At 41.3% G+C, this 26,044-nt stretch overlaps 1 protein-coding gene and 1 pseudogene across 1 annotated transcript; both read right to left on the bottom strand.

Moving 5' to 3' along the window:
• Positions 1-10,169: 10,169 nt before the first annotated feature.
• On the bottom strand, positions 10,170-20,683 carry c1galt1lb (core 1 synthase, glycoprotein-N-acetylgalactosamine 3-beta-galactosyltransferase 1, like b). Its single transcript, XM_029683306.2, has 6 exons — positions 20,562-20,683; positions 20,392-20,451; positions 20,200-20,305; positions 19,378-19,640; positions 17,888-18,552; positions 10,170-11,949 (listed from the first exon to the last, which is right to left on the bottom strand). The coding sequence occupies exons 4-6, from the start codon at positions 19,604-19,606 to the stop codon at positions 11,626-11,628; spliced, it is 1,218 nt and encodes a 405-aa protein (XP_029539166.1). The 5' UTR covers positions 19,607-19,640; positions 20,200-20,305; positions 20,392-20,451; positions 20,562-20,683; the 3' UTR covers positions 10,170-11,625.
• A 3,900-nt stretch (positions 20,684-24,583) lies between these two features.
• LOC115142327 (protein OS-9-like) overlaps positions 24,584-26,044 on the bottom strand; it is a 41,501-nt pseudogene continuing 40,040 nt past the window's right edge.

The raw sequence follows: 26,044 nt of genomic DNA, 5'->3' as shown, positions 1-26,044 counted from the left end.
TTCGATAATGTCCCTTTTAATGTCCAAAACCCTTTTTTTTTGTGCGTTTTGTTCAGCAATCCATTGGAACAAAGCACGGTCACAACAGACAGACGAAAAATCAAAAAAGTACCATAAAAGTTCATAGAAACATGTCAAACGATGTTTAAAATCAATCCTCATGTTGTTTTTGTCATAAATAATCAATAATATTTCAACCGGACAAAAGCTTCGTCAATAGATAAGGAGAAACAAGAAAGGCGCGCTCCCGGTCATGCGCTGGACTCATGTCTGGAAATTTCCACTGTCCACTTATTGAAAGTGCTGTATCTCCCTCATTTTTCAGAGTAAAAGCCTGAAACAATGCCTGAAGACTGGCCACATGTAGAGATTGTGAACTGCCATAGAGATCGTGAACTGGGTCCTAAGTCTTTGTATGGTGGATAGGCTTTCAATGGAAAAACAGCCTTTCAAAATAAAAGCACTTCCTGGATGGATTTTCCTCAGATTTCTGCCTGCCATATCAGTTCTGTTATACTCACAGACATTATGTTAACCGTTTTGGAAACTTTAGAGTGTTTTCTCTCCAAATCTACCAATTATATGCATATCCTAGCTTCTGGGCCTGAGTAGCAGGCAGTTTACTATGTGCATGCTTTTCATCCAAAATTCCAAATGCTGCCCCCTACCCTAGTGAAGTTAATGGGACTATCATTTGTTTTTCAACAGGACAATGACCCAATAACAGGACAATGACAATGACCCAACACCTCCTAGCTGTGTAAGGGCTATTTGACCAAGAAGGAGAGTGATGGAGTGCTGCATCAGATGACCTGGCCTCCACAATCACCCGACCTCATCCCGGTGGATATGGTTTCGGAGGAGTTGGACCAGAGTAGCCACAATGTGGAAGCATTCCAGGTGAAGTTGGCAAAGCTATCATCAAGGCAAAGAGTGGTTACTTTGAAGAATCCAAAATCTAAAATATATTTTGATTTGTTTAACACTTTTTTTTGGTCACTACATGATTCCATATGTGTTATTTCATAGCATTGATGCCTTCACTATTATTCTACAATGTAGAAAATAGTAAAAATAAAGAAAAACCCTTGAATGCCATCCTGAAAATCCTAGTAACAATCTTTTGACTGTTACTGTATATTTAGAAACACATATTTGAATCACTGTTCTGCAAAATATGGTTAAACTATTGAAATATTTTCTGTGCTAGACATAACGAATAATGTTTGCTTCATAAATGTTGTTTTCTGTTCAAAAAAAAAAAATACAAACCAAAATGCGAACAAAATTAGCCCTGGAGCATTATGTATTGCTATAAAACAAAAACAAAAACTTAACCATTTGAGATTGTAGAAAATGACAGGAAAAATTATATGATTTCTTTTAAGGCAGTGATTGGTCTTGTCTTGTGACTAATGAAAGAGATACAAAAATGTGACTTAATTTTCCTTATTGCAGTTTCACAGGAATCCCCCAAGGGCTAATCAAAGTACCACTGGAAAAGCAAACACAGGTGATGTGCAAAGCTCAGCTGCTCAGACTTAATTACTTTTATTCTCAGGGTAGTGTTCTGAGAGTAGGCTCTGAGTGCCAAATTTCCTGTATAATGGCACCCTATTTCCAATATAATGTACTAACTTTGACCAGAGTAGTGGTTAAAAGTAGTGCAGCAGAAAGGGAATATGGTGACATTTCATAGGCAAAGGCTGTGAAATACCGTAGTTGATTACGATGGAATATGCCATCCCTGGTATGTGCAATTTCAGTAATTAGCCCTAGCATTTCATACAGCTGAGATAATGATTGAAAACCACTTGAAAAATCAGGAAACAAAAGAGCAGTAATCATATTGTGTGGAGAGTGTGGATGGAACACATTGGGGATTTTTGTTTTTCTAAGCATTCTCAGAGCATGTAATCTTGACCACTGGTTTGAAAACAGATGCAGAAGTTAAAAAATGAAATAATCATAATGAAAACAGAGAGAGACAAAGAGTAAGAACAAGGGAAGATGATCTGCCAGAAAGCTATTTTTTCTCAAAGGTGTTATTGGAGACATGACCTAAAGTATTGTCTATTTATTCTCACAGTTTGACACATTGATGGCAACACACACAATACATTTACATTTACATTTAAGTCATTTAGCAGACGCTCTTATCCAGAGCGACTTACAAATTGGTGCATTCACCTTAACATAACGTGTCAATGTGATACCCAAATTCAACACAGGGCTTAGATAACACACTCATTCCTTATGGGACAGTTGCAGCTGCTTGTTACAATCTTATTTTAACTGTCTTTTATGTTTTTATCTCCTTTCAACTAAACTAACTGTAATCCCATTATATTTTGATAGCCACATAATAATCACAATTTTACAATTATGTTGGTATTACTGTAGTGTTCACCTTGAGATGTTCTAATGATGACACAAGTACCAAAAGTACTTGTTACATTTGGACAGGAAAATTGTCCAATTCACACACTTATCAAGAGAACATCCCTGGTCATCCCTACTGCCTCTGATCTGGCAGAGTCACTAATCACAAATGCTTTGTTTGTAAATTATGTATGACTGTTGGAGTGTGTCCCTGGCTACCTGTAAATAGTGTAGGTTAGGGAGCTCTCAGAGGTAACTGTCTCACACAGCACCGAATTCATAAAAACACATAAACTAATAAACCAAGGTTAGGGAGCTCTCAGAGGTAACTGTCTCACACAGCACCGAATTCATAAAAACACATAAACTAATAAACCAATGTTAGGGAGCTCTCAGAGGTAACTGTCTCACACAGCACCGAATTCATAAAAACACATAAACCAATAAACCAAGGTTAGGGAGCTCTCAGAGGTAACTGTCTCACACAGCACCGAATTCATAAAAACACATAAACTAATAAACCAAGGTTAGGGAGCTCTCAGAGGTAACTGTCTCACACAGCACCGAATTCATAAAAACACATAAACTAATAAACCAAGGTTAGGGAGCTCTCAGAGGTAACTGTCTCACACAGCACCGAATTCATAAAAACACATAAACTAATAAACCAAGGTTAGGGAGCTCTCAGAGGTAACTGTCTCACACAGCACCGAATTCATAAAAACACATAAACTAATAAACCAAGGTTAGGGAGCTCTCAGAGGTAACTGTCTCACACAGCACCGAATTCATAAAAACACATAAACTAATAAACCAAGGTTAGGGAGCTCTCAGAGGTAACTGTCTCACACAGCACCGAATTCATAAAAACACATAAACCAATAAACCAAGGTTAGGGAGCTCTCAGAGGTAACTGTCTCACACAGCACCGAATTCATAAAAACACATAAACTAATAAACCAAGGCTTAGGACGGTGACGTACATTATTTGATGAGGAGTGTCTGGCATTTATTAAACATTGTTAATTTGTAGAAGAAAGAAGAGAGAATTGAAAATAAAGTGATTGGGGAGCTCTCTTAGGAAATGCAGGTGGTTCAGTAATACTGCGTTAGACTGATTTATCAGTTCAGTAACATGGTTACCTTGATTAGGGTTTGACCGTGGGATGGCAGCTGTGGAAACCATGTGTGGTTAGCATGCTCTCTCATCATGTGTGTGTGCACATTCGTCCATGCGTGTGTGTTTGTGAACAACTTCAGGATGGTATACTTCGGATATATATTCCTGCGATGGAGAGAAGCTTACTTGTTCATGTTCATATAATTACACCCTGTCACTCTGCCCTAAGGGTAAATGGATTTAATCCCAGGCATAATCCATATTCTGAACAGAGTATAATTAAATTAGGGAGGGAAGGCAGCAGGGCGGTTATGGATGGCAGTTGTCAGTTGTGGTAGAAAAGCGGTGAGACCAGTCATCAATGTTGTTGGTGTGTGGAAGTTTTTTTGCTCCCTGTTTATGTCTGACAACCTGGTGACAATGTGGGAAAAAACAGCAGCCTCCTGTCCTCAGGAAACACAATACATGTAGAACTGAGGAAGAGAGTGCACACACACACTCGCAAAGACAACATATCATACAGGTTCCCAGACTCACAAAGAAAGGGAACATGTACTTTCTCTCTCCATCTCCAAAGACAATTTACACACACGCGCTGTTTAGCGTGTTGGCAACACATCTACCCCGGCAGAAGTCATTCAGGTATTTTTTCCAGCCGCCTCTAAAGTAATAAAACTCTTGTCAAACACTAATGCGCTTAGGGCCTGAGTGACTGTTACATAAATATAACATTGAATAGACTTAGCCTTTGCAGTGAGAATGGAAATGCAACACGGCACTGTATCATGCAGGTAGTCTATCAACATACTTTAGGTAGTTGGCAGCCTTTTTAGGCGTTATCATCCAACAATGCACTGATAAGTAACATTGAACAATATGTCTTGTTCAAAACATAATTAGGAAAAAGTTAGTCTCAGTTCCCAATGACTCATAAGTAATTACAAATGTTTTCAATGAACCCGCCCCCCCAACCCCGTTGTCCAAGATATCTGCCACATATAGAGACAGAGACATCAGAACCAGAAGCACAGACACGTACACCCCCCCCCCACGCACACACAGACTCATCAAACCTTTATGTGAAGGGTGATAAAGATGATAAAAGGTTATTTCAACAGACATACAGTCACAAGGCTTTAGAATGGTTAGCTGCACCATTGTTCTCAATGCGAAGAAAGTTGGGTGCACACTGGAGAGACTCATGCTGCCACAGTCAATGGTTCAATCAACTGCCCTCAATGGTCTGATCAAAAGTGGTTCCTTCCATCTCAAGACTGTAGAAGGCTAGAGTCATTACTGCTCTCACCATTCAATAATTTGCCCATTTGCCTGGAAATGTCAGGGCCATGCACTCAATCTATTGACACCCTTTCACTTCTTTGACACAAATCCGAATAAACATTGATGAAAAGATTGAAATATTGATTTCATCAAGCTGAGATCATTTCTTATTTTAAAAAACGGTGCCCTCAAACCCACACTACCTCTCCCTCTTATCTGAACACAATAAGAGAACAGAATTCAATCATTTTCTAGCAGCATTCTTAACCAACTCATTTTGAGACCGCAAATATATGCAGTGAGCTCTATTGTACCTGTAAGGCTCTATATTGACCCCATCAATCATGTTTATTCATCATCCACTGACCTCAACATAATTAGAATGATGTCTGGGTACAAAATACTTTTACTCAGAGGTCTGATATTTACAGAGAGGATAATACAGGTCTCATAAAAAGTCGTTTAGGTTGACAGCATCTGTTCAAAAAATGGACACTAATTTAAATGTGTAATTGAACTATGTCTCTTGACACATCCAGATATTGAAGATAGAGTGTACTGTAAATGCAATGGCTTGGGACTGATGGAATGCAGTAAACCACAGCATTACCAGTGCAATTGAAAAAAATGTAATGGGTCTGAAAAATCGTATTGCAATTTTCACTTCTGTAATTCTCGAGTTAACTGTTAGTTATTCAAACAGTAGCCTACCATTGTGGTAAAAGGTCATGAGCATTGCTAATGGCTGTGGTTGTAATCAAATCCCATGCACCTGTTACTAAGTATGATGAGAGAGAGAGAGGGAGGGAGAGTGGGAGAGAGAGTAGCTGGTCGAACCCCGATTGGCAAATGTGTGCTCTCCTGTACCTATAATAATTGGGCAGATATTAGGAGAGAGATCGTGGTGGAATTTTGATAGGCAGTGGACATTTCATTGTCCTTGTAGAACATAGGGGGGCTACACGGAGGAAGCATCAGGTCCTCTGTCATCAACATAAGATTGAACAAATATCAATAAGGTAAGAATTTTTTCATTAACATATATTCTTGAGAAAAAAAACTTTTACTTTAAGTAATTATCTTTTTAAAGTTTTGTATTTCTTTTTACATGTCAAAAAGACAGTCAAATTCATGTCTTGTCAAAACATAGACATTCCTTCTAGACCTTTTTGTTAGTCTACAAGTAACTGTCACTAAGCTATAGCCTATATATGCCCATGCATTACATATGTCTAAATGAGTGAGCAGGCAAAGTGTACGCAATAAACGTTCTAGAGCACGGCAGTAGACTATATACATAATACTTTATGTATATGACTAAAAGTAAGATATGCCTACATTGCATTGATTGTTCAGGTCTTGTGTTGCCAAACGTCAATAAATGTGCTCTGATATTTAGTGAATACTGTGATCTGATAGCATCCAGTGATGTGCTTTTTTTCTCTCAGTATTTATTTGTGCAATATAATTTGGGGTGCTTGGAAAATACTTCCTGTACTTTGTATCATAAATTCAGCTATTATGTCATGTTGAGAAATAATTTCTAAATATAAGTCTGGATTATTTTTTTTACCATTACTTATTTTAAATGGGTCCGTTTTACAAAATGAATACATTAATACAAAAAATGTCCCAGTACAAATATTTGCCTATTAAAAGATACATTTTACGCATCCCGTTTCTCATGGTTGGCATTTCTCCTACAGTTTACACAGTATTCCACCTGGACAGCATGATGGGAAACAGCTGGGCACTGGCCATATTGACTTTACTGGTTATCCTCATCTCATTTCCAATGGAGTCAGACTGTGAAGAGGAATTCTACAACTCAAAACTGCAGGTACAGACTGCTCTAGTGTCTATATTAAACAAAAATATAAATGCAACAATTTTACTGAGTTACAGTTCATATGTGGAAATCAGTCAATATAAATTAATTAATTAGGCCCTAATCTATGGATTTCACATGACTGGGAATACATATATGCATCTGTTGGTTACAGACACCCTTGTAAAAAATGGGCCTGAGGATCTCATCACAGTATTTTCGTGCATTCAAATTGCCAAACGATAAAATGCAACTTTATGCTTACCTATATCATATACCTATACCATAACCCCACCACCACCATGGGACACTCACTGTTCACAACGTTGACATCAGAAAACCGCTCGCCCACGTGACACCATGCACCAGGTTTGCGGTTGTTAGGCTGGTTGGACGTACTGCCAAATACTCTAAAACGACATTGGAGGCGGCTTATGGTAAAGAAATTAACATTCAATTCTCTACCAACAGTTCTGGTGGACCTTCCTGCAGTCAGCATACCAATTGCACGCTCCCTCAACTTGAGACATCTGTGGCATTGTGTTGTGTGACAAAACTGCACATTTTAGAGTAGACTTTTATTGTGCCTAGCACAAGGTGCACCTGTGTAATGATCATGCTCTTTAATCAGCTTCTTGATATGCCACACCTGTCAGGTGGATGGATTATCTTGGCAAAGGATAAACACTCACTAACAGGTACGCAAACAAATGTGTACACAACATTTGAGAGAATTTTGCTTTTTGTATTTATGGAACCTTTCAGGAATACTTTAGTTCAGCTCATGAAACCAACACTTTACATATTGCGTTTATATTTGTTTTAAGTATATATATTACATTTCTATGGATAAGTCTGAGGTTTTGCCCTTTCCTCACAGTTGAACTGGTTCATGTAGTAGTTGGTCTGTATATTAATCTCACAAAATAATTCTAAATCATTTGAGTTCTTTAATGATACAAACAATCTGCTCTCCCAGTTCAGACAAGAGTACCTCAGCGGTGATTTAACTCATTCCAAGAGGTACAGCGACATCAACTATGACACCTTTGTGGGTCTGATGGGCAGGAGAAGTGCAGGTAAGAGTCTGGGACTCCAGGGTCCAAAGAGAGCCTTTGTATTCTGTCATCGGTAGCGGGTTCTTCCACAGTATACATGATATGGATGACCGTGTGCCCACCATCTAGAAATGTTATCAACTTTTTAACATTTTATTTGTGCGATAGACAGTAGGTTTATCTAATGCAGCAAGTCTGTGACTAAAACATCTGAAGATGAATTCATATGTAACATTATGCAGTGGTAACATACTGTAATATGTGATCATCTTATTTCTAGGTGTAAATGCTCTACGGCCACAAACAGTACAATTTTATGCAACGCCTTTTGGTGAAAATGTTACATACAGTGGGGCAAAAAAGTATTTAGTCAGCCACCAATTGTGCAAGTTCTCCCACTTAAAAGGCATAATTTGCAAATAAATTCATTAAAAATCCTACGTGATTTTCTGGATTTTTTTTTCTCATTTTGTCCGTCATAGTTGAAGTGTACCTATGATGAAAATTACAGGCCTCTCATCTTTTTAAGTGGGAGAACTTGCACAATTGGTGGCTGACTAAATACTTTTTTGCCCCATTGTATGTAATTATGTTTTTAAAGAACCAAACTTTTTCTGTAGCAGACATGGATGGCGTCTTTCTCGGCCTCCTGGGTCGCAGGAGCTCCAGGTCAGGTGAGTAACTACCCCCTGGGCAAAACACTGATTCACACAGTTTTACATATAAACAACAAAAACCTTTAATGTAATTGAATCAACGTAGAAAACTGATTGGAGTTTTTAAAGTCATCAACAAAGTATTTTTTCACCCAACTAGATCCAATGACATGAATTGTTCTGTTGATTTCACATTGAATTCAGGTTAGTTGACTACCAAATGTAAATCAAAAATAGACCTTTAACTGATGTCTATGCCCAGTGGGTAGCTACTGTACACTACACAGAGCAGTTGCTGGGAAGAGACGGAAAGCAAAACCTGGAGACAGTTTGCCCTCCAGTGACACTTTATGGAATTCCCAAATGCCAAACTAGATGACTATTGAACGCTGGGGAACGTGTTTCATAACTAAGCCTGTTTATCTTGTTGATCTGTGCGTGGTGATAGCCATTCCTCAGCCCTGGGGAGAGGAATACCCACAGCAAAGGAGGAATTCTCATCAAGAACGGGAGACTGAGGCACGTAAGGACTTTTACATGAAATGACCACACCAAACATTACAAAAACAACACTTAAGTCATCTCAGTGATTGAGACCCATACATGTTAAGAGACCATTATGGTCGAATATGGAGTGAATTGAATATTCATAAATGAATTCTCTAACAGAAAGCCTCCAAGATTGTACCAGTTATCAGCCCTGTGCTGGCTGAAATGTTGTGCTACTGCTTAGTGCTGCTCTGTCATCTTACTAGATCTGACCACAGTTTTGTTCTCCATTTTCTCTGCTTAGATTTGCACCCGGTGTGTAGGGTCCTGCTTCGTCTACTACGCCGGACTGTATTCACATCATTCATCCAGAGTTCCTCTAAATAGGATTTACTAAGAAACCGTAGTCTTGCCGTGATGCCACTATGCTTATTTCTCACCACCACGAGAGGATGATTCTGTAAACATACATGTGACATATTGCAAACTAATGTCATGTTAATTCTGTATTTTACAATGTTACCTAATGTATTACAACCATGTCTAAGTTATACCAGATTAAGGGTCATATACCGTACCAGCCTTTGGTAACCCCTAGAGTACCTCTGTCTGAGATATCATTTCACACACAGTCAATAAAATCAGCCTCTCTTATGAGATTAGACATACACAGCTGAGTAAAATTGCCTTTGAGAACATACTGCAAAGTATGGTTATGACACAACCATATGGTCACTGCCAACATAAACAGATACAGTTCTATACACACAGTTCCCTTTTACAGGACTGTGAACTATATAGCAGATTATAGGATTGGGTTGCTTGTACCAACACACACACCCCAGAAAGAGAAAGCCAGAGGCTTGGTAAAAGGCAGGTGTTTGAGGAAGACTTAACTCTGATTCATGTGATCTTCAGTTAAGAACAAATTCTTATTTATAAATGACAGCCTACTGGGGAACAGTAGGTTAACTGCCTTTTTCAGGGGCAGAATGACAGATTTGACCTTTCGGTTACTGGCGCAACACTCAAACCACTAAGCTACCCTCCGCCCAATGGTGACATTAAACAAGATTGATGCCTTTGTGGTTGAAGGAGTGGAGTAGACCTGCCCCGCACCTTTCACACTGACGCATGTGACTAACGTCATGCACTGTTTCCCCCGCATAGAGTACATTCAGACTCGACAGCTCCAGAGCTATTCAAAGTCTAGGACATATGCCAGTTGGGTGACTAAGATCTCCACTGAAGTAAAGAACAGGACTTAGTTATTTGATCAGCGTTGTGAAATGACGGCTCGTAAGGTGAACAGGAAGTAGATAGGACAAGAAAGTGAGGAGGATACTTACAAGTCATTCTTGTTTGAAACGGGTTTAAAATACAGAATAAAATCTTACAGCATACATGCTGACTTGGTTTACTGTTTAAGTTACAATGGAGGCTGCCATGTGACAAATGTCAATACACCTATACAGGCCCTCTGTTTGTGAAAATGGTGTCCGACCAATATACAGCACCACGTACAGGATGTTAAGTTAACACATGTCTATAAAACAGACATCAACCAGTGAAATACAGGGCTATAGACATAAGTCCCATTTGAACTGAAGATGAAAAGACAAGACACCCTGTGAGTTTGGTTTGAGGTGATCAATGAGTCACTTTGCTCAAAAAGTATAATATACTGTAAAAGCATACAGAATAAGAATATGGTATCATAATACAATGAAGACTCATAAAAATTAAAACAAAATCCTCCTCAGCGACATCAGCCAATGACATCACACACACCAAACATCCCCACCCAGTCATTTCCCAGAAAACTCTCCCCTAAAAACTCTTGAATCATCCTATCCATAACAGATTTAAATAGAACTTGAATCAAACAAATAAACACAATATTATCCAATCAAACAGGGTGCAAAAACTGTTCTCTAGAGATCGGCTAACTGAACATGCACAGGTAGGTTCAAGCGACATGTCCGTCTTGTTTTTAGTCACAGTGCAGTTTCAAAATGTGCAACTGACGTTGCACACAATCATGCTTCACAAGGCACAAGCTACTGGGGCTGATTGAGAGAGAGTCTCCCAGGTTTAAAGTGACCCTCTCTCTCTCGTTACCACTCTTCAACAGTATGTCTGAAAGACCTGATCTTCTTATACAGACAATATTTTATACAGGTATAAATAAAAACACAAATCTAAGACCAAGTTTGGTTTTCAACTCCTAGTAGCGTAGGTTGATTAGGGTAGGGGAAGCTGATCCTAAATCCTTTCTGATAAATCTAGTTAATCTAGTCAGCTCAATGTTAAAGTGAGGGCTGTGAGGACTGGTCAAACTGGTTACAGTGGGGAGTAGCAAGATGAACCAGTCCAGTAGGAATCTCCTATAGGAACATTGGCCCAGGACCACTCACCAAGTCATCCTTTAATTATTTGATGATGCCTTATGAGTGGTCCAAGAACTGAGGGAATTAAAACAGGTATTTGAAACAACAATCATGTTAAATATCTTTAAAAAATTGAAGGGCTGTTGACATTTCAACATGGAGGCTGTGTGGTAAACACAAGGACAAAAAGAAGAAAAAAAAGGGGATGGTTGGTGCCAGTAACAACCCAACCAACAGCCAGTCACACATTCTTCAACACTGACACAATCCTTCACAACAGCACACTTCTTTGGGAGGCACCACAGTTGAGTCTTTTCACTTCTGTAAAAATGTGTGCAAGTGCATCCATACAGATGCATATGCACACATGCACGCTCAAAAGCAACCATTAACACACCTCGCTCTCAGATACACAAGGCTACTACTGCTTGTCATCCTGTGCAGCAGCAGGCGGGTCCTTCTCTGCTGCAGCGGGAGGCATCACTTCCTGTTTCCTGTCTGTCCTGGACGGACTCTCCACCCTCGCCAGTGGCCCCCTCTGGATGGCCGGCTGCTCTTTGGAGTACGAGTGTCCACCCTCTGACCTGTCCCACGCCTCATTCTTGTAGCCCAGGGGGGCCGGGGGCTGGTAGCGGTACCTGTAGCCAAAGGCACGCAGGTGGTAGGCGTAGTACTCCAACAGGTACATGAGAGACGCGTCCACATAGTGGAAAGACACAGACAGGTCCGAGCAGCAATTTGGCCCCTACGGGACAGTACAGAAGACCAGGGTTAGAGGCAGGATGGGGAAAGGAAAAGGGAGGGGGTACAGACAGTGAGGGAGGCCCGAGGCTCAGTTTAGCATTACAACAACAAACGGGACAGGGGACAATGATTCATCTAACAGTTTAGTAGTAAAACTAAAATGTAGTAGTCGTATCATGTCAGTAAGTCAAAAACAGTGTGACCGTGCAAAGAACTAAATTATAGGGTGTTCAATCAAATTGATTTTTTGACCAATGGATAAAAATAATTGTTAAGATACTAATAAGAAAGGGTCCAAACCTCATGTCTTTATCATAATTTGTTCAACATTTATTGGAGTTTTTACCCTTGTAGAATGGCCAAGTTTAAGGAAACTAAATCCATGTAGGCCAGAGAAGGTCAATTTTTATTTAAAAAAAATTAAAATCAGGAAAATAGTACTGCGTCAGCTGTGCTGTGCGATTGAGACAAGACATTCATGTTTTAGTATATGCTTTTCATTTTAATGAGAAATTCCTGTTCCCCCTCCCAAAGATTTCTCAGAAAAACAAGCGTCTCTAAAAAGTCAGAGCATACCACAAGCTTAATTTTTCCAACGCATTTTATATTTAAACTGAACAAAAATATAAATGCAATTTAAAAGCTGTAACTGAGTTAGTTGAAATAATTCATTTATTTCAATGGACAGATTACTTTAGGGCCTAATCTATGGATTCACTACTGGGAATACAGCTATATTTGGAAAGTATTCAGAACCCTTCACATTTTGTTACGTTACAGCCTTATTCTAAATAGTCCCCTCCCCCTCTTCAATCTACACACAAAACCTCATAATGACAAAGCAAAAACAGGCATTTAGACATTTTTGCAAATGTATTTATCCTGACTAGCCTCCTAGTCCCTGCAGCTGAAAAACATCCCCAAAGCTGCCACCACCTGTAGGGATGGTACTGGCCAGGTGATGATTGGTGCCTGGTCTCCTCCAGACGGGACACTTGGCATTCAGGCCAAAGAGTTCAGTAAAGGTTTCATCAGACCACAGAATCTTGTTTCTCATGGTCTGGGAGTCTTTTAGGTGCCTGTTGGCAAACTCCAAGCAGGCTGTTCTACCTTTTACTGAGGAGTGGCTTCCATCTGACCACTCTACCATAAAGGCCTGATTAGTGGAGTGCTGCATAGATGGAACTCTGTCAGAGTGACCAACGGGTTCTTGGTTACCTGCCGGACCAAGGCCCTTCTCCCCAGATTGCTCAGTTTGGCCGGGCAGCCAGCTCAAGGAAGAGTCTTGGTGTCTCCAAACTTCTTCCAATGAAGAATGATGGAGGCCACTGTGTTCCTGGGGACCTTCAATGCTGCAGACATTTCATTGGTACCCTTCACCAGATTTGTGCCTTGACACAATCCTGTCTTGAAGCTTTATGGACAATTCCTTTGACCTCTTGGCTTGGTTTTTGCTCTGACATGCACTGTCAACTGTGGGACCATAGACAGGTGTGTGCCTTTCCAAATCATGTCCAATCATTTGAATTTACCACAGGTGGACTCCAATCAAGTTGTAGAAATATCAAGGATGATCAAAAGAAGATGCACCCAAGCTCAATTTCAAGTCTCATAGCAAAGGATCTGAATACTTATGTAAATAAAGTTTATTTTATACATTTGAAAACATTTCTAAAAACATATTTCTGCTTTGTTATCCTTACATATATAGGGTCCTAGACTACAAATTAACAATATATATACACACATTGAGTTTTAATATTGTTCCACAGTCGTTTTCTAGTCTAGGCCTCATGTAAAGAAACTGTCTGAGAAATGTGTGAGTTCAGGGTGTCTGTGAGAAGTGCCTAAAAGATAAAGATGCAGGGAGTGTAGGGACTCTCCAGGGAGTGTAAGAGATGAGACGAGTCAGAAATTCCACTATAAATCAAAATTGGGGAGTGGACATTTAACTTCTACGCTTTTAGATAACACTGAATCTCTGTGTAGCTGTGGATGCATGGGCTTGGTCTCACGAGTAGAAGGTAATGATGTAGGCAGTGACATCACAAAGGCTGGACTTCGGGTTTAATAAAATAACTTGGGATTTGACTATTTTGCAGAACATACGTTTTATGTTCCTGTTGTCAACTTCTGTCTGTAATTGAATAATGCTAATTTCACCAATGAGCCAGTGATTGACAAGGAAACGAACCCCAACACACTATCACAATTCCAGTGGGTCAGAAGTTTACATACACTAAGTTGACCGTGCCTTTAAACAGCTTGGAAAATTCCAGAAAAAGAGGTCATGGCTTTAGAAGCTTCTGATAGGCTAATTGACATCATTTGAGTCAATTGGAGGTGTACCTGTGGATGTATTTCAAGGGCTTACCTTCAAACTCAGTGCCTCATTGCTTCACATCATGGGAAAATCAAAAGAAAAAGACCTCAGAATTATTTTTTTTTTTTTTAAAGACCACCACAAGTCTGGTTCATCCTTGGGAGCAATTTCCAAACGCCTGAAGGTACCACGTTCATCTGTACAAACAATAGTATGCAAGTATAAACACCATGGGACCACGCAGCAGTCATACCGCTCAGGAAGGAGACGTGTTCTGTCTCCTAGAGATTAAGTTACTTTGGTGCGAAAAGTGCAAATCAATCCCAGAACAACAGCAAAGGACCTTGTGAAGATGCTGGAGGAAACGGGTACAAAAGTATCTATATCCACAGTAAAACGAGTCCTATATCGACATAACCGGAAAGGCTGCTCTGCAAGGAAGAAGCCACTGCTCCAAAACCGCCACAAAAAAAGCCAGACTACGGTGCGCAACAAAGATTGTACTTTTTGGAGAGATGTTCTCTGGTCTGATAAAAGAAAAATAGAACTGTTTGGCCATAATGACCATTGTTATGTTTGGAGGAAAAAGGGGGAAGCTTGCAAGCCAAAGAACACCATCCCAACCATGAAGCACGGGGGTTGCAGCATCATGTTGTGGGGTTGCTTTTCTGCAGGAGGGCTGGTGCACTTCACAAAAGAGATGGCATCATGAGGAAGTAAAATTGTGGATATATTGAAGCAACATCTCAAGACATCAGTCAGGAAGTTAAAACTTGGTCGCAAATGGGTCTTCCAAATAGACAATGACCCCAAGCAAACTTGCAAAGTTGTGGCAAATTGGCTTAAGGACAACAAAGTCAAGGTATTGGAGTGGCCATCTCAAAGCCCTGACCTCAATCCAATAGAACATTTGTGGGCAGAACTGAAAAAGCGTGTGCAAGCAAGGAGGCCTACAAACCTGACTCAGTTACACCAGCTCTGTCAGGAGGAATGGGCCTTATTGTGGGAAACTCGTGGAAGGCTAACCGAAACGTTTGATCCAAGTTAAACAATTTAAAGGCAAAGCTACCAAATACTAATTGAGTGTATGTAAACTTCTGACCCACTGGGAATATGATAAAAGAAATAAAAGCTGAAGAAAATCACTACTATTATTCTGAGATTTCACATTCTTAAAATAAAATGGTGATCCTAACTGACCTAAAACAGGGAATTTTTACTAGGATTAAATATCAGGAATTGTGAAAAACTGAGTTTAAATGTATTTGGCTAAGGTGCATGTAAACATCCGACTCAACTGTACATACTACCTCAACTAACCGGTGCCCACATACCTGGACTCTGTACTCTGTGTATATAGTGTCACTATTGTTGTTTTACTGCTGCTCTTTTAAACTACTTGTAAGTTTTATCGTCTATTTTTATTTTACCTGCATTGTTGGTTGGGGGCTCGTAAGTAAGCATTTAATCATTTCACTGTAAGGTCTACACCCGTTGTATTCGGCGCATGTGACTAATCAAATTTGATTTTAACAGCGATAAACTCATTTATTCACAAAATTTGAGAAATAAGCTTTTTTGGCATATGGAAAATTTCAGCTCTTTTATTGAATCTTATGAAATATGGGACAAACACCTTACATGTGGCGTTCATATTTTTGTTGTGTAATTCTGCTTGTCAGGTTAAAATTTTGCGACCTGCGGAAACAACTTTACAGATGACCACAACAAAAAAAATCGTCAAAAGTCTCTGCAGGAAGCGGCACTGCTCTGTCAACAGAGCGCTGTGTTTATTATTGAATGTATTAGGTTAGGAAATCCGACACCCACTCTTGGCAGTGATTGTACACCGTCAAATTACACACTTATCTGGGAACACAATCAGTCCCCTGTCCTTCCCTCTTCCCGTTCAACCTGTTCCAGTTTTGTTTTGGGTCAATAAGGATATCTCATGAAATGCTGTACAGAAGACCAGGTACAGTACTATAGCAACCAGTCAGTCAGATCCTACTGACAATGAATAGCCTACACGTGGCAAAACAAGGAATATCTGGTAGTTATTTTGTACTTGTTATTTTTTTTAAGCCCTTTTTCTCCCCAATTAGAATCTTGTCTCATCGCAACAACTCCCCAACAGGCTCCGGATGTGAAGGTCGAGTTGTGTCCTCCGAAAAACATGACCCGCCAAACTGCACTTCTTAACACTTGCACACCAGCCGCACCAATGTGTCGGAGGAAGCACCGTTCAACTGACGACCGAGGCCCGCCTGCAAGCGCCCAGCCCGCCGCAAGGAGTCGCTGGAGCGCAATGAGCTAAGTAAAGCCCCCCCGGCCAAACCCTCTCCTTAGCCGGAGAATGCTGGGACAATTGTGCACCGCCCTATGGGACTCCCGATGACAGCTGGTTGTGATACAGCCTGGGATCAAACCCAGGTCTGTAGAGATGCCTCTAGCAGTGCAATGCAGTGCCTTAGAGCACCTTGGGAGGCCCAACTGGATGCTTTTTAAACCATATCAAATCCCAACTCAGCAGGAGTTGCTTTACATGTTTGTATCATGATAAAGCTAAGGTGAATGACAGCCTTAAAAAGGCTTTACCCACCTTATTAACTGGCCACATTAGCAGGGATAGCAACAGCACTGGCGAAACTGGTTTCACTAGGACATATCTGGTGCTAGGTTGGGTCTACCACTAGGGCTGTGACGTCATGGAATTTTGGATGACTAATTGGCCAGCCAAATGACTCACAGTTACCATAATAACCGTTCGAATAGCACAACATATACACACACATTTCTTCACTCCTGACCGCATGCGTTGCCTTAGAAATAATACATTTGTATTTTAAGTGCTTTTCACCATACCCAAAGTAACTTTACATGCACAAGAAAATCTGCAGGATAAAAAGCAATACAACTACATTAAAATCGAATGAATAGAACGGGCATCGCCATTCAAGTCAATGATGGCATAATGGGTGGACTGGCAGTCATTACGAGTGTACCCATAGGAGCAAAGCAGGAAGTAAAATATGTGCTGTGATTTATTGATTCAACTGTCATTACAAAAAAAATGCATTCAATTGCATGAGCCACATCAGTTTAACATTCTACATTGCCATGGAAATTATTGCATCACATTACTGTCACATTTCCAGGGTTAGAGGATCTAAGCCCGTTCTATTCATTCTATTTCCTCATAGCTATTTCATTCTATTATAATTTTGGGTTCCATGGTGCCACGAGGAATCCTAGGCAGAGAGCTCCTGTATAATTGTAAATATTGTGTTGTTTTAAGTCTTTTTATGGGATTTTTTAAACTAACTGTTTTTTATCAAATAAAATTTATTTATATAGCCCTTCGTACATCAGCTGATATCTCAAAGTGCTGTACAGAAACCCAGCCTAAAACCCCAAACAGCAAGCAATGCAGGTGTAGAAGCACCTGCATTATGACTTCTTGAGTGTTATAGAGCTACAATATCCGATGGTTCAGACCCATGGAGTTGCTGGACAAATGGCAAGTCCGAATGTTACTGCAAATAAATGCATATTGCCTAATATTGAACGAACTTAACTTACTTATTCAGCCCAACAACAGCCTCCAGGTCCTTACCTCTGAGATGGGGTAGTAGCAGTAGCTCCAGTACCAGAAGCTCTTGGGGAACTTGGAGGTGAGGTGCTGCTCAGGGACAAAGGGGTGGAAGGTCTCCCTCAGGACGGTGTCTCTTGCGTCCCCGGCCACCACCCCCACCTTCTCCATGCACTGGCCCATGGCCAGGTCCTCCACGTGGGTGGTGTGGGTGCACACCTTGGTCTTAAAGCCATCCACGAACCTCTTAAGGGCCTCTTTGCTCAGCACGTAGCCTGCCCCGCCGCTCATGTAGCCCTGCTTGGTGTAGGGCTTAAACCTGCGTCCAAAGTAGATGGGCTCCTCTGGCGTGTGGTTGGCCAGCACCCAGCGCAGGTTGTCCACGACAACATAGGTGTCGTCGTCAGCCTTAAGGAACCAGTCGGCCTCGTCTCCATGGTTCTCCAGGGCGTAGTGGAAGGCCCGGATGGTCTTCCAGTAGAGCTGGTCGCGGCCTTCCTTGGTGCCCAGCCCCACAGTGGGGAAGTCAGGGTCGTCCACAGAGCTCATGAACACCACCACGTTACAGTGGCGGCTCCAGGTGTTCTTTACGTGGCGGGCCTTCTTCTGCAGGTTGTTAGGCCCTGTCATCACCCAGCAAAGGATGCGCACCTTCTTGTACAGCTCGTCTGCCATGTGGCTGTCCTCACCTGGAGGGGGGGGGGGGGGGGATTTACTTTTTTGCACTTGATTATTGAAGTTCATTATCCATCAGTCTGCATGTCTTCAGATCCAACTGCACAGAAACAAAGACCCCATTCTTCTAAATAACATGGATGATAAAATGCCTTTTTCCCCCCATTTAAAGCGTATTTAGGGATATATGGAAATACCGCCTAAAGGCACAGCATGATCTAATGACCAATTAGGTTACTGTTGCACTCTGTATGAAGATAAATACAGTAGAATGATTTGTCTGCACAAGAAAACTGCTAATGTTTATTCTAAGACAAATGCATAACAATTAACATTGCCCTGGGCTATTGTAAATATGTACATATGTAAAATGGTGTTGAGTCACGATTTTCACATTACCATATTCACACTGTGGTTTCTAGAAGAGTGCACAAACAGAACATAGGCCTATACAGTAGTAAAACGTGTAAAGCAACCCATGATGGTCATATTTACTTCTTCAACCCAACCCTAACCCTCTTTGGAACAAAGGTGGCTTCTGTTAACCGATTTACCAGATAACCAGGAACTACCATCCACTTCACAGCCTCAACAACCATTAAAGACTGAAGTCTTAACATGCTTAACAGATAAGGATGTGCTAAGCACATAAGGAAGTACATGAGTCATGACTCTTTATAAATGCATTTATATTTGAGATCTCAACCATAAATGTATGTAACGTTACCGGCTCAGTGGCTCTATTTGAAATCTGTCAAGATTAGAAGATACATACAATCATGACAAGCTTAGTGTTGACCCCTGGCTGTTAAAACTACTCTCTCCTTCTGGCACTGTACCTTTGTGGTGGGGGTGGTTGAGGTTGAAGAGAGCCGACCTCTCCTTCTTCCAATTCTTGCTGTCCTCCTCCAGCTCACGTAACTGAGCCTCTGTCTTCTCCAGGCCATCAGGCTGAGAACGTGTTGAGAAGGTCCTCTCGAACCACACCTGATGTAGGAACACATAGAGCGTACAGGTCCCCACCAGGAAGCCTATGAGGAAGGCAAAGCGCGAGCCCAGCACCTTCATGACGAACTCAAACAATGTGCCTCAAGCTGAGTCCCTATTTCAAGAGTCAAGACAAACAAGAGAGGCAGGGCAGTGTTAACTTAGAGCTGGGTTTCCCAACCTCGGTCCTTTCCCCCTCCTTCTCCCTCTGGGTGTACATTTTGATTTTTGCCCTAGCACTACACATCTGATTCAAATAATGAACTCCTCAAACTTTGATTATTTGAATCAGCTGTGTAATGTTAGGTGCACGTTTGGGAAACCCCCACTGTTTGACAGGCATGTACAAATGAATGCCATCCATGCTAGGCACTATGCAAAGAAATGGGTGGGTGATTAGTATATGGTGTGTACATTATTGGAATAGAGAGAACTCATCATTAGTTCATTTAGCTGACTACTTTCATTGTAGCTAGATGTATGATAATGTAAACAGCAAGCCAATACATTTTAGATCTGTGATCTCAAATAAAATACAGCTACGCTAGCTACATAGCTGACCTTGCCACACTTTGTTAACGAACAAACAAAGTGTGGGAGGGTCAGGCTGTTGGCTAGTAACAATACGTCTAGCGGAAATGTCAAAAGAGAAATTGGTGGTTAGAGGCCCTTACCGCTAACGTTACTTGAACACCATTGCGGAAAAGTCCCTCTCTTGGGTCCAGTTGAAAAGTGGGGAAACTGTGGCGCGTGTCATGTTAGAGAGCCATCTGCTTACGACTAAAACACAATCTCGTCAAAAACAAATAACGTTACCACTTGGCGTTGAAGAGATGAAAACGGTCTTCTCTTGGAATATTCTTTACCTAGCTAACTGTGGGTTTGGTAGCTAGCCGCATCTCACATCATCCTTATCAGCCAGCCAACTATGGATTAGAAATAGCGAAACGAGACATCAATTCCAACTGTCATTCGAAACCAATACCGATTCTCTAAGAGTATCCGGTGTCTTTCATATTATGTCAAAATAAACTACCTTAGCCACAAGCTCAACTTCGATGTAAAAGCAGTATGATTTTATTGAGGTGTAAAACGCTTCTTTACGGTGGCTGTATTGCACTTACAGGAAACGCCAACATTAGCTTCTAATGCGCAGGCCCACAACACGTATCTGAAGTCATTGATTGCTTAATCATTTGCCTAGTCTTTCCTTAGTCCCCGCCCTTTAAATACTGTTAAGTTTCTATTGGATCATTGCATGTACACGGAGCAGGCACAACCAATCATTGGGTGGCATCAGAGCACAATTCGGGTGCTAGTGCTGTACCAAAAAACCAGTGGGCAAATTCGTTTTGCATGGCCCGATGCCCTGGGTGAGTGGAGATTACATTTAAGTACCAATGGAATTGTTCTCTAAACTGTAAAGGTCTCTAAACTGTATAAACTCCACTCAAAACGAACTAGCCCAATGACTAGACAAAGCCATCGATCAGGGAACGATACTCTGCCCAGGCATTGCTGACGCATACCAGATCTTACAACGCCTGGATAAGTATTTTAAGTATCAGCTAATCGCATATGTTATAGCAATCTGTCAGTCGCTGACGTAGCACGCAACCATAGGTTGATGCATGCAACGTCTGAGCAAGGGGAACGTTGCAGGCTAACTCGTTGCTGCCTCCTCTCATTGAATAACTCAAGTTGAAGGCCGAATGAGGAACTGCAGGCTGCCATTAGCAACTTTTTGTATTTATTTTACTAGGTAAGTAAGTTAAGAACAAATTCTTATTTACAATGATGGCCTACCCCGACCAGACCCTAACGACGCTGGGCTAATTGTGCGCTGCCCTATGGGACTCTCAATCACAGCCAGATGTGATACAGCCTGGAATCGAACCAGAGTCTGTAGTGATGCATCTAGCACTGAGATGCAGTACCCTAGACTGCCGCGTCACTCGTGAGCTAAATTATCCTTCTGTGTGCCATAATCTCTTGTGTGCAATTTTTCAAATAATCGGTTCAAGAACAAACATCTGGTGTATTAGAAGCAGTTATTGGTACCATGATGGTCTTCAAAACATTTTTGTTCACTTAAACAAATGTCATTTTTCTATTCACTACACTGCCTGCACTACGGCAGTCGATTTTCTTTATGATAGCTTCCACAAACTACTGACTTCAACAAATAGTAGAAAAAATGTGAGGGTGTTGTTAGGGTTGTTGACAGAAAAATAAGTAGTTTCCTCAAACTTCATATAGGCCTATCACTTGAAATTACTGAGAGAATTCCTCAAAACATCAATAAACACTATGGTATATCTTGCCCAAGTATTTTCTAATGGTCTTTATTTTAAATTGGCACGGTATGAATATACAACATTTTACAATGCAGCTCAGACTTTTAGGGAGGGTGTTCATCTGGTGAATTTAACAAAATTGATCTCAATCTTCATTCAATAACACCCCCAAACAAGGAAGTGTAGGTATAATGATCTTAACGAAATATAAAAATGATCCCATCACATGTTCAAGCTAAATTATTTACAGATTTTAAAGAGCTATAATTATTCACAATATATACACACGTTAAGCTCTTTCTAGCTCAGTTGTTTGAGCATGGCGCGTGTAACACCAGGGTTGTGGGTTTGATCACCGGGACTACCTACAGTGGGGAGAACAAGTATTTGATACACTGCCGATTTTGCAGGTTTTCCTACTTACAAAGCATGTAGAGGTCTGTAATTTTTTATCATAGGTACACTTCAACTGTGAGAGACGGAATCTAAAACAAAAATCCAAAAAATCACACTGTATGATTTTTAAGTAATTAATTTGCATTTTATTGCATGACATAATTATTTGATCACCTACCAACCAGTAAGAATTCCGACTCTCACAGACCTGTTAGTTTTTCTTTAAGAAGCCCTCCTGTTCTCCACCCATTACCTGTACTAACTGCATCTGTTTGAACTCGTTACCTGTATAAAAGACACCTGTCCACACACTCAATCAAACAGACTCCAACCTCTCCACAATGGCCAAGACCAGAGAGCTGTGTAAGGACATCAGGGATAAAATTGTAGACCTGCACAAGGCTGGGATGGGCTACAGGACAATAGGCAAGCAGCTTGGTGAGAAGGTAACAACTGTTGGCGCAATTATTAGAAAATGGAAGAAGTTCAAGATGACGGTCAATCACCCTCGGTCTGGGCATCCATGCAAGATCTCACCTCATGGGGCATCAATGATCATGAGGAAGGTGAGGGATCAGCCCAGAACTACACGGCAGGACCTGGTCAATGACCTGAAGAGAGCTGGGACCACAGTCTCAAGAAAACCATTAGTAACACACTACGCCGTCATGGATTAAAATCCTGCAGCGCACACAAGGTCCCCCTGCTCAAGCCAGCGCATGTCTAGGCCCGTCTGAAGTTTGCCAATGACCATCTGGATGATCCAGAGGAGGAATGGGAGAATGTCATGTGGTCTGATGAGACAAAAATAGCTTTTTGGTCTAAACTCCACTCGCTGTGTTTGGAGGAAGGAGAAGGATGAGTACAACCCCAAGAACACCATCCCAACCGTGAAGCATGGAGGTGGAAACATCATTCTTTAGGGATGCTTTTCTGCAAAGGGGGCAGGACAACTGCACCGTATTGAGGGAAGGATGGATGGGGCCATGTATCGTGAGATCTTGGCCAACAACCTCCTTCCCTCAGTAAGAGCATTGAAGATGGGTCGTGGCTGGGTCTTCCAGCATGACAACGACCCGAAACACACAGCCAGGGCAACTAAGGAATGGCTCCGTAAGAAGCAGCTCAAGGTCCTGGAGTGGCCTAGCCAGTCTCCAGACCTGAACACAATAGAACATCTTTGGAGGGAGCTGAAAGTCCGTATTGCCCAGCGACAGCCCCGAGATCTGGAGAAGGCCTGTATAGAGGAGTGGGCCAAAATCCCTGCTGCAGTGTGTGCAAACCTGGTCAAGAACTACAGGAAACGTATGATCTCTGTAATTGCAAACAAAGGTTTTCTGTAGCAAATATTAAGTTCTGCTTTTCCGATGTATCAAATACTTATGTCATGCAATAAAATGTAAATTAATTACTTAAATTATACAATGGGATTTTCTGGATTTTTGTTTTAGATTCCGTCTCTCACAGTTGAAGTGTACCTATGATAAAAATGACAGACCTCTACATGCTTTGTAAGTAGGAAACACTGCCGATTTTGCAGGTTATCAAATACTTGTTCTCCCCACTGTATATGTAAAATGTATGCATGCCTGACTGTCACTTTGGATAAAATTGTCGGCTAAATGGCATGCATTTATCACTGAGGAAACCTTTGCGCCAAAAAAACAAAAACATTTTGTTGACAGGAACAGCTGAGCTCCAATCACTATTTCTGAGAAATAACTTCTCAAATGAAAATAGGATAAACATAAAATAACAGTTCTAAACATTCACGACAGTTGACAAAATGTACAACTTTCCAGAACCATTTCTCAACTTTTAAAGTGCTACAAAATGTATATGGAACATGATGAATGCTTCATCAAGCATGTCAATTCTACAATGAACAATTAAAGAGTTGTATAAGCTTCACTAAATTATTGTTTCTCATTTAAATATTCAAACTGTGGTTCAACCTCTAAACCACAACAGCATGTGGTTCTCACTATTTTTCAGGTTTCCGAATCGGCATTCTTTTTCAAGAAATGTAGAATGACTAAATAATAAAATATAACTGGTGAACAGAACCCTCCTTTTGCAAACATACTGTATCATTTTGTGACACCAAGTGTAAATACCAGGTGAATTCCTCCATTGCATAACTCCCGGAGATCATTTCCTCACACTGTAGAGCAGCAGATAAAAACACAGTGGCGTAGTTATAAGCACTGCTGTGTGGCTACACAAGGAGAGGGCATCATACTTCTGTAGAAATGTCAAGTTAAACCCCATTCAGTCCAAGCCTTAGATACATTTTCACAGGTGCAGATTGCCAAGTCCATGGTGTTTTTCCCACCCTCCTCTCAACCCAACATAGCAACAGACATTGAAATAATGCCCCTTTTCAGCCATCACATTGAGAGAAAACAAAACCTGACACCATTACACCACCACAGCTGAGACATTTGGATTGGTTTGTGCAAGGCACATAAGGGTGCCTGATAGGGACAACACATTTCTAAGTGTGGGAGCAGGTGTACTTGTGGACACTGGTGCTTCCAGTGGGGCCCAAGGGGCAGCTGAGACTTAGCAGTGAGTTCAAAGTTCTGACAGGGGCGAGGGACACTCCCCGCTCCTAGCCTCAACAGGTGCTTGGTTCCCACGATGCGAGTAAACATCTCCCCAGAGCTCATAACTCCACATCGTCTGAGACCGGTGCAGTACTGGTGTACTGGGCCTCTTCTGGTCTCTCCCCCATACAAATCTGTAGTTGTTTTCCAATTCCTGATGTCTCTTTTGCTCCTTGTAAAGTTCATCTGTTCCCCCTGTCTGAGAGACATCAAGGAGAGAACAAAATAATAGCTCACACATTTACTCATATTACTTAGACTTCTTTGAAAATGTTGAACTGCTTAACTCTTCCAATTGCTTATCTTGGTTTTGATAGCACTCTTTGAACCCAATTAATGAAGAAAATGTCCTTACAGATATCTTTCAACATCTTCACTACATGACCAAAAGTATGTGGACCCCTGCTCATCGAAATCATGGACATTAATATGAAGTTGGTCCCCCCTTTGCTGCTATAACAGCCCCCACTCTTCTGGGAAGGCTTTTCCACTAGATGTTGGAACATTGGTGTGGGGACTTGCTTCCATTCAGCCACAAGAGCATTAGTGAGTCAGGCACTAATGTTTGGCGATTAGGCCTGGCTCAGAGTTGGGGTTCCAATTCATCCCAAAGGTGTTCGATGGGGTTGAGGTCAGGACTGTGTAGGCCAGTCAAGTTCTTCCACACCGATCTCAACAAAGCATTTCTGTATGGACCTCGCTTTATGCATGGTGGCATTGTCATGCTGATACAGGAAAGGGCCTTCCCCAAAAAGTTGCCACAAAGTTGGAAGCACAGAATAGTCTAAAATGTCATTGTATGCTGGAGGGTTAAGATTTCCCTTCACTAGAACTAAGGGTCCTATCCCAAACCATGAAAAACAACCCCAGACCATTATTCCTCCTCCGCCAAACTTCACAGTTAACACTATGCATTGGTGCAGGTAGTGTTCTACTGGCATCCTCCAAACCCAGATTGGTCTGTCGCACTGCCAGATGGTGACTTGTGATTCATCACTCCAGAGAACGTGTTTCCACTGCTCCAGAGTCCAATGGTGGTGAGCTTTACACCACTCCAGCTGACACTTGGCATTGCACATGGTGATCTTATGCTTGTTTACGGCTGGTCGGCCATGGAAATCCATTTTATGATGCTCCAGACGAACAGTTCTTGTGCTGACGTTGCTTCCAGAGTCCGTTTGGAATTCGGTAGTGAGTGTTGCAGCCGAGGATGGCAA

This window comes from Oncorhynchus nerka, linkage group LG15 (genome assembly GCF_034236695.1).
Source record: "Oncorhynchus nerka isolate Pitt River linkage group LG15, Oner_Uvic_2.0, whole genome shotgun sequence".
Lineage (NCBI taxonomy): Eukaryota > Metazoa > Chordata > Actinopteri > Salmoniformes > Salmonidae > Oncorhynchus > Oncorhynchus nerka.
This window is presented reverse-complemented; position numbering and strand designations above follow the sequence as displayed.

What these genes read in the sequence shown, in the direction of transcription:
- c1galt1lb (XM_029683306.2), bottom strand. Translation starts at nt 19,606, where the DNA reads ATGAAGGTGCTGGGCTCGCGCTTTGCCTTCCTCATAGGCTTCCTGGTG. An exon ending in CAACCACCCCCACCACAAAG is followed by an intron (nt 18,553 to 19,377) that starts GTACAGTGCCAG and finishes CCCCCCCTCCAG; the next exon opens with GTGAGGACAGCCACATGGCA. An exon ending in GCTACTACCCCATCTCAGAG is followed by an intron (nt 11,950 to 17,887) that starts GTAAGGACCTGG and finishes ACTGTCCCGTAG; the next exon opens with GGGCCAAATTGCTGCTCGGA.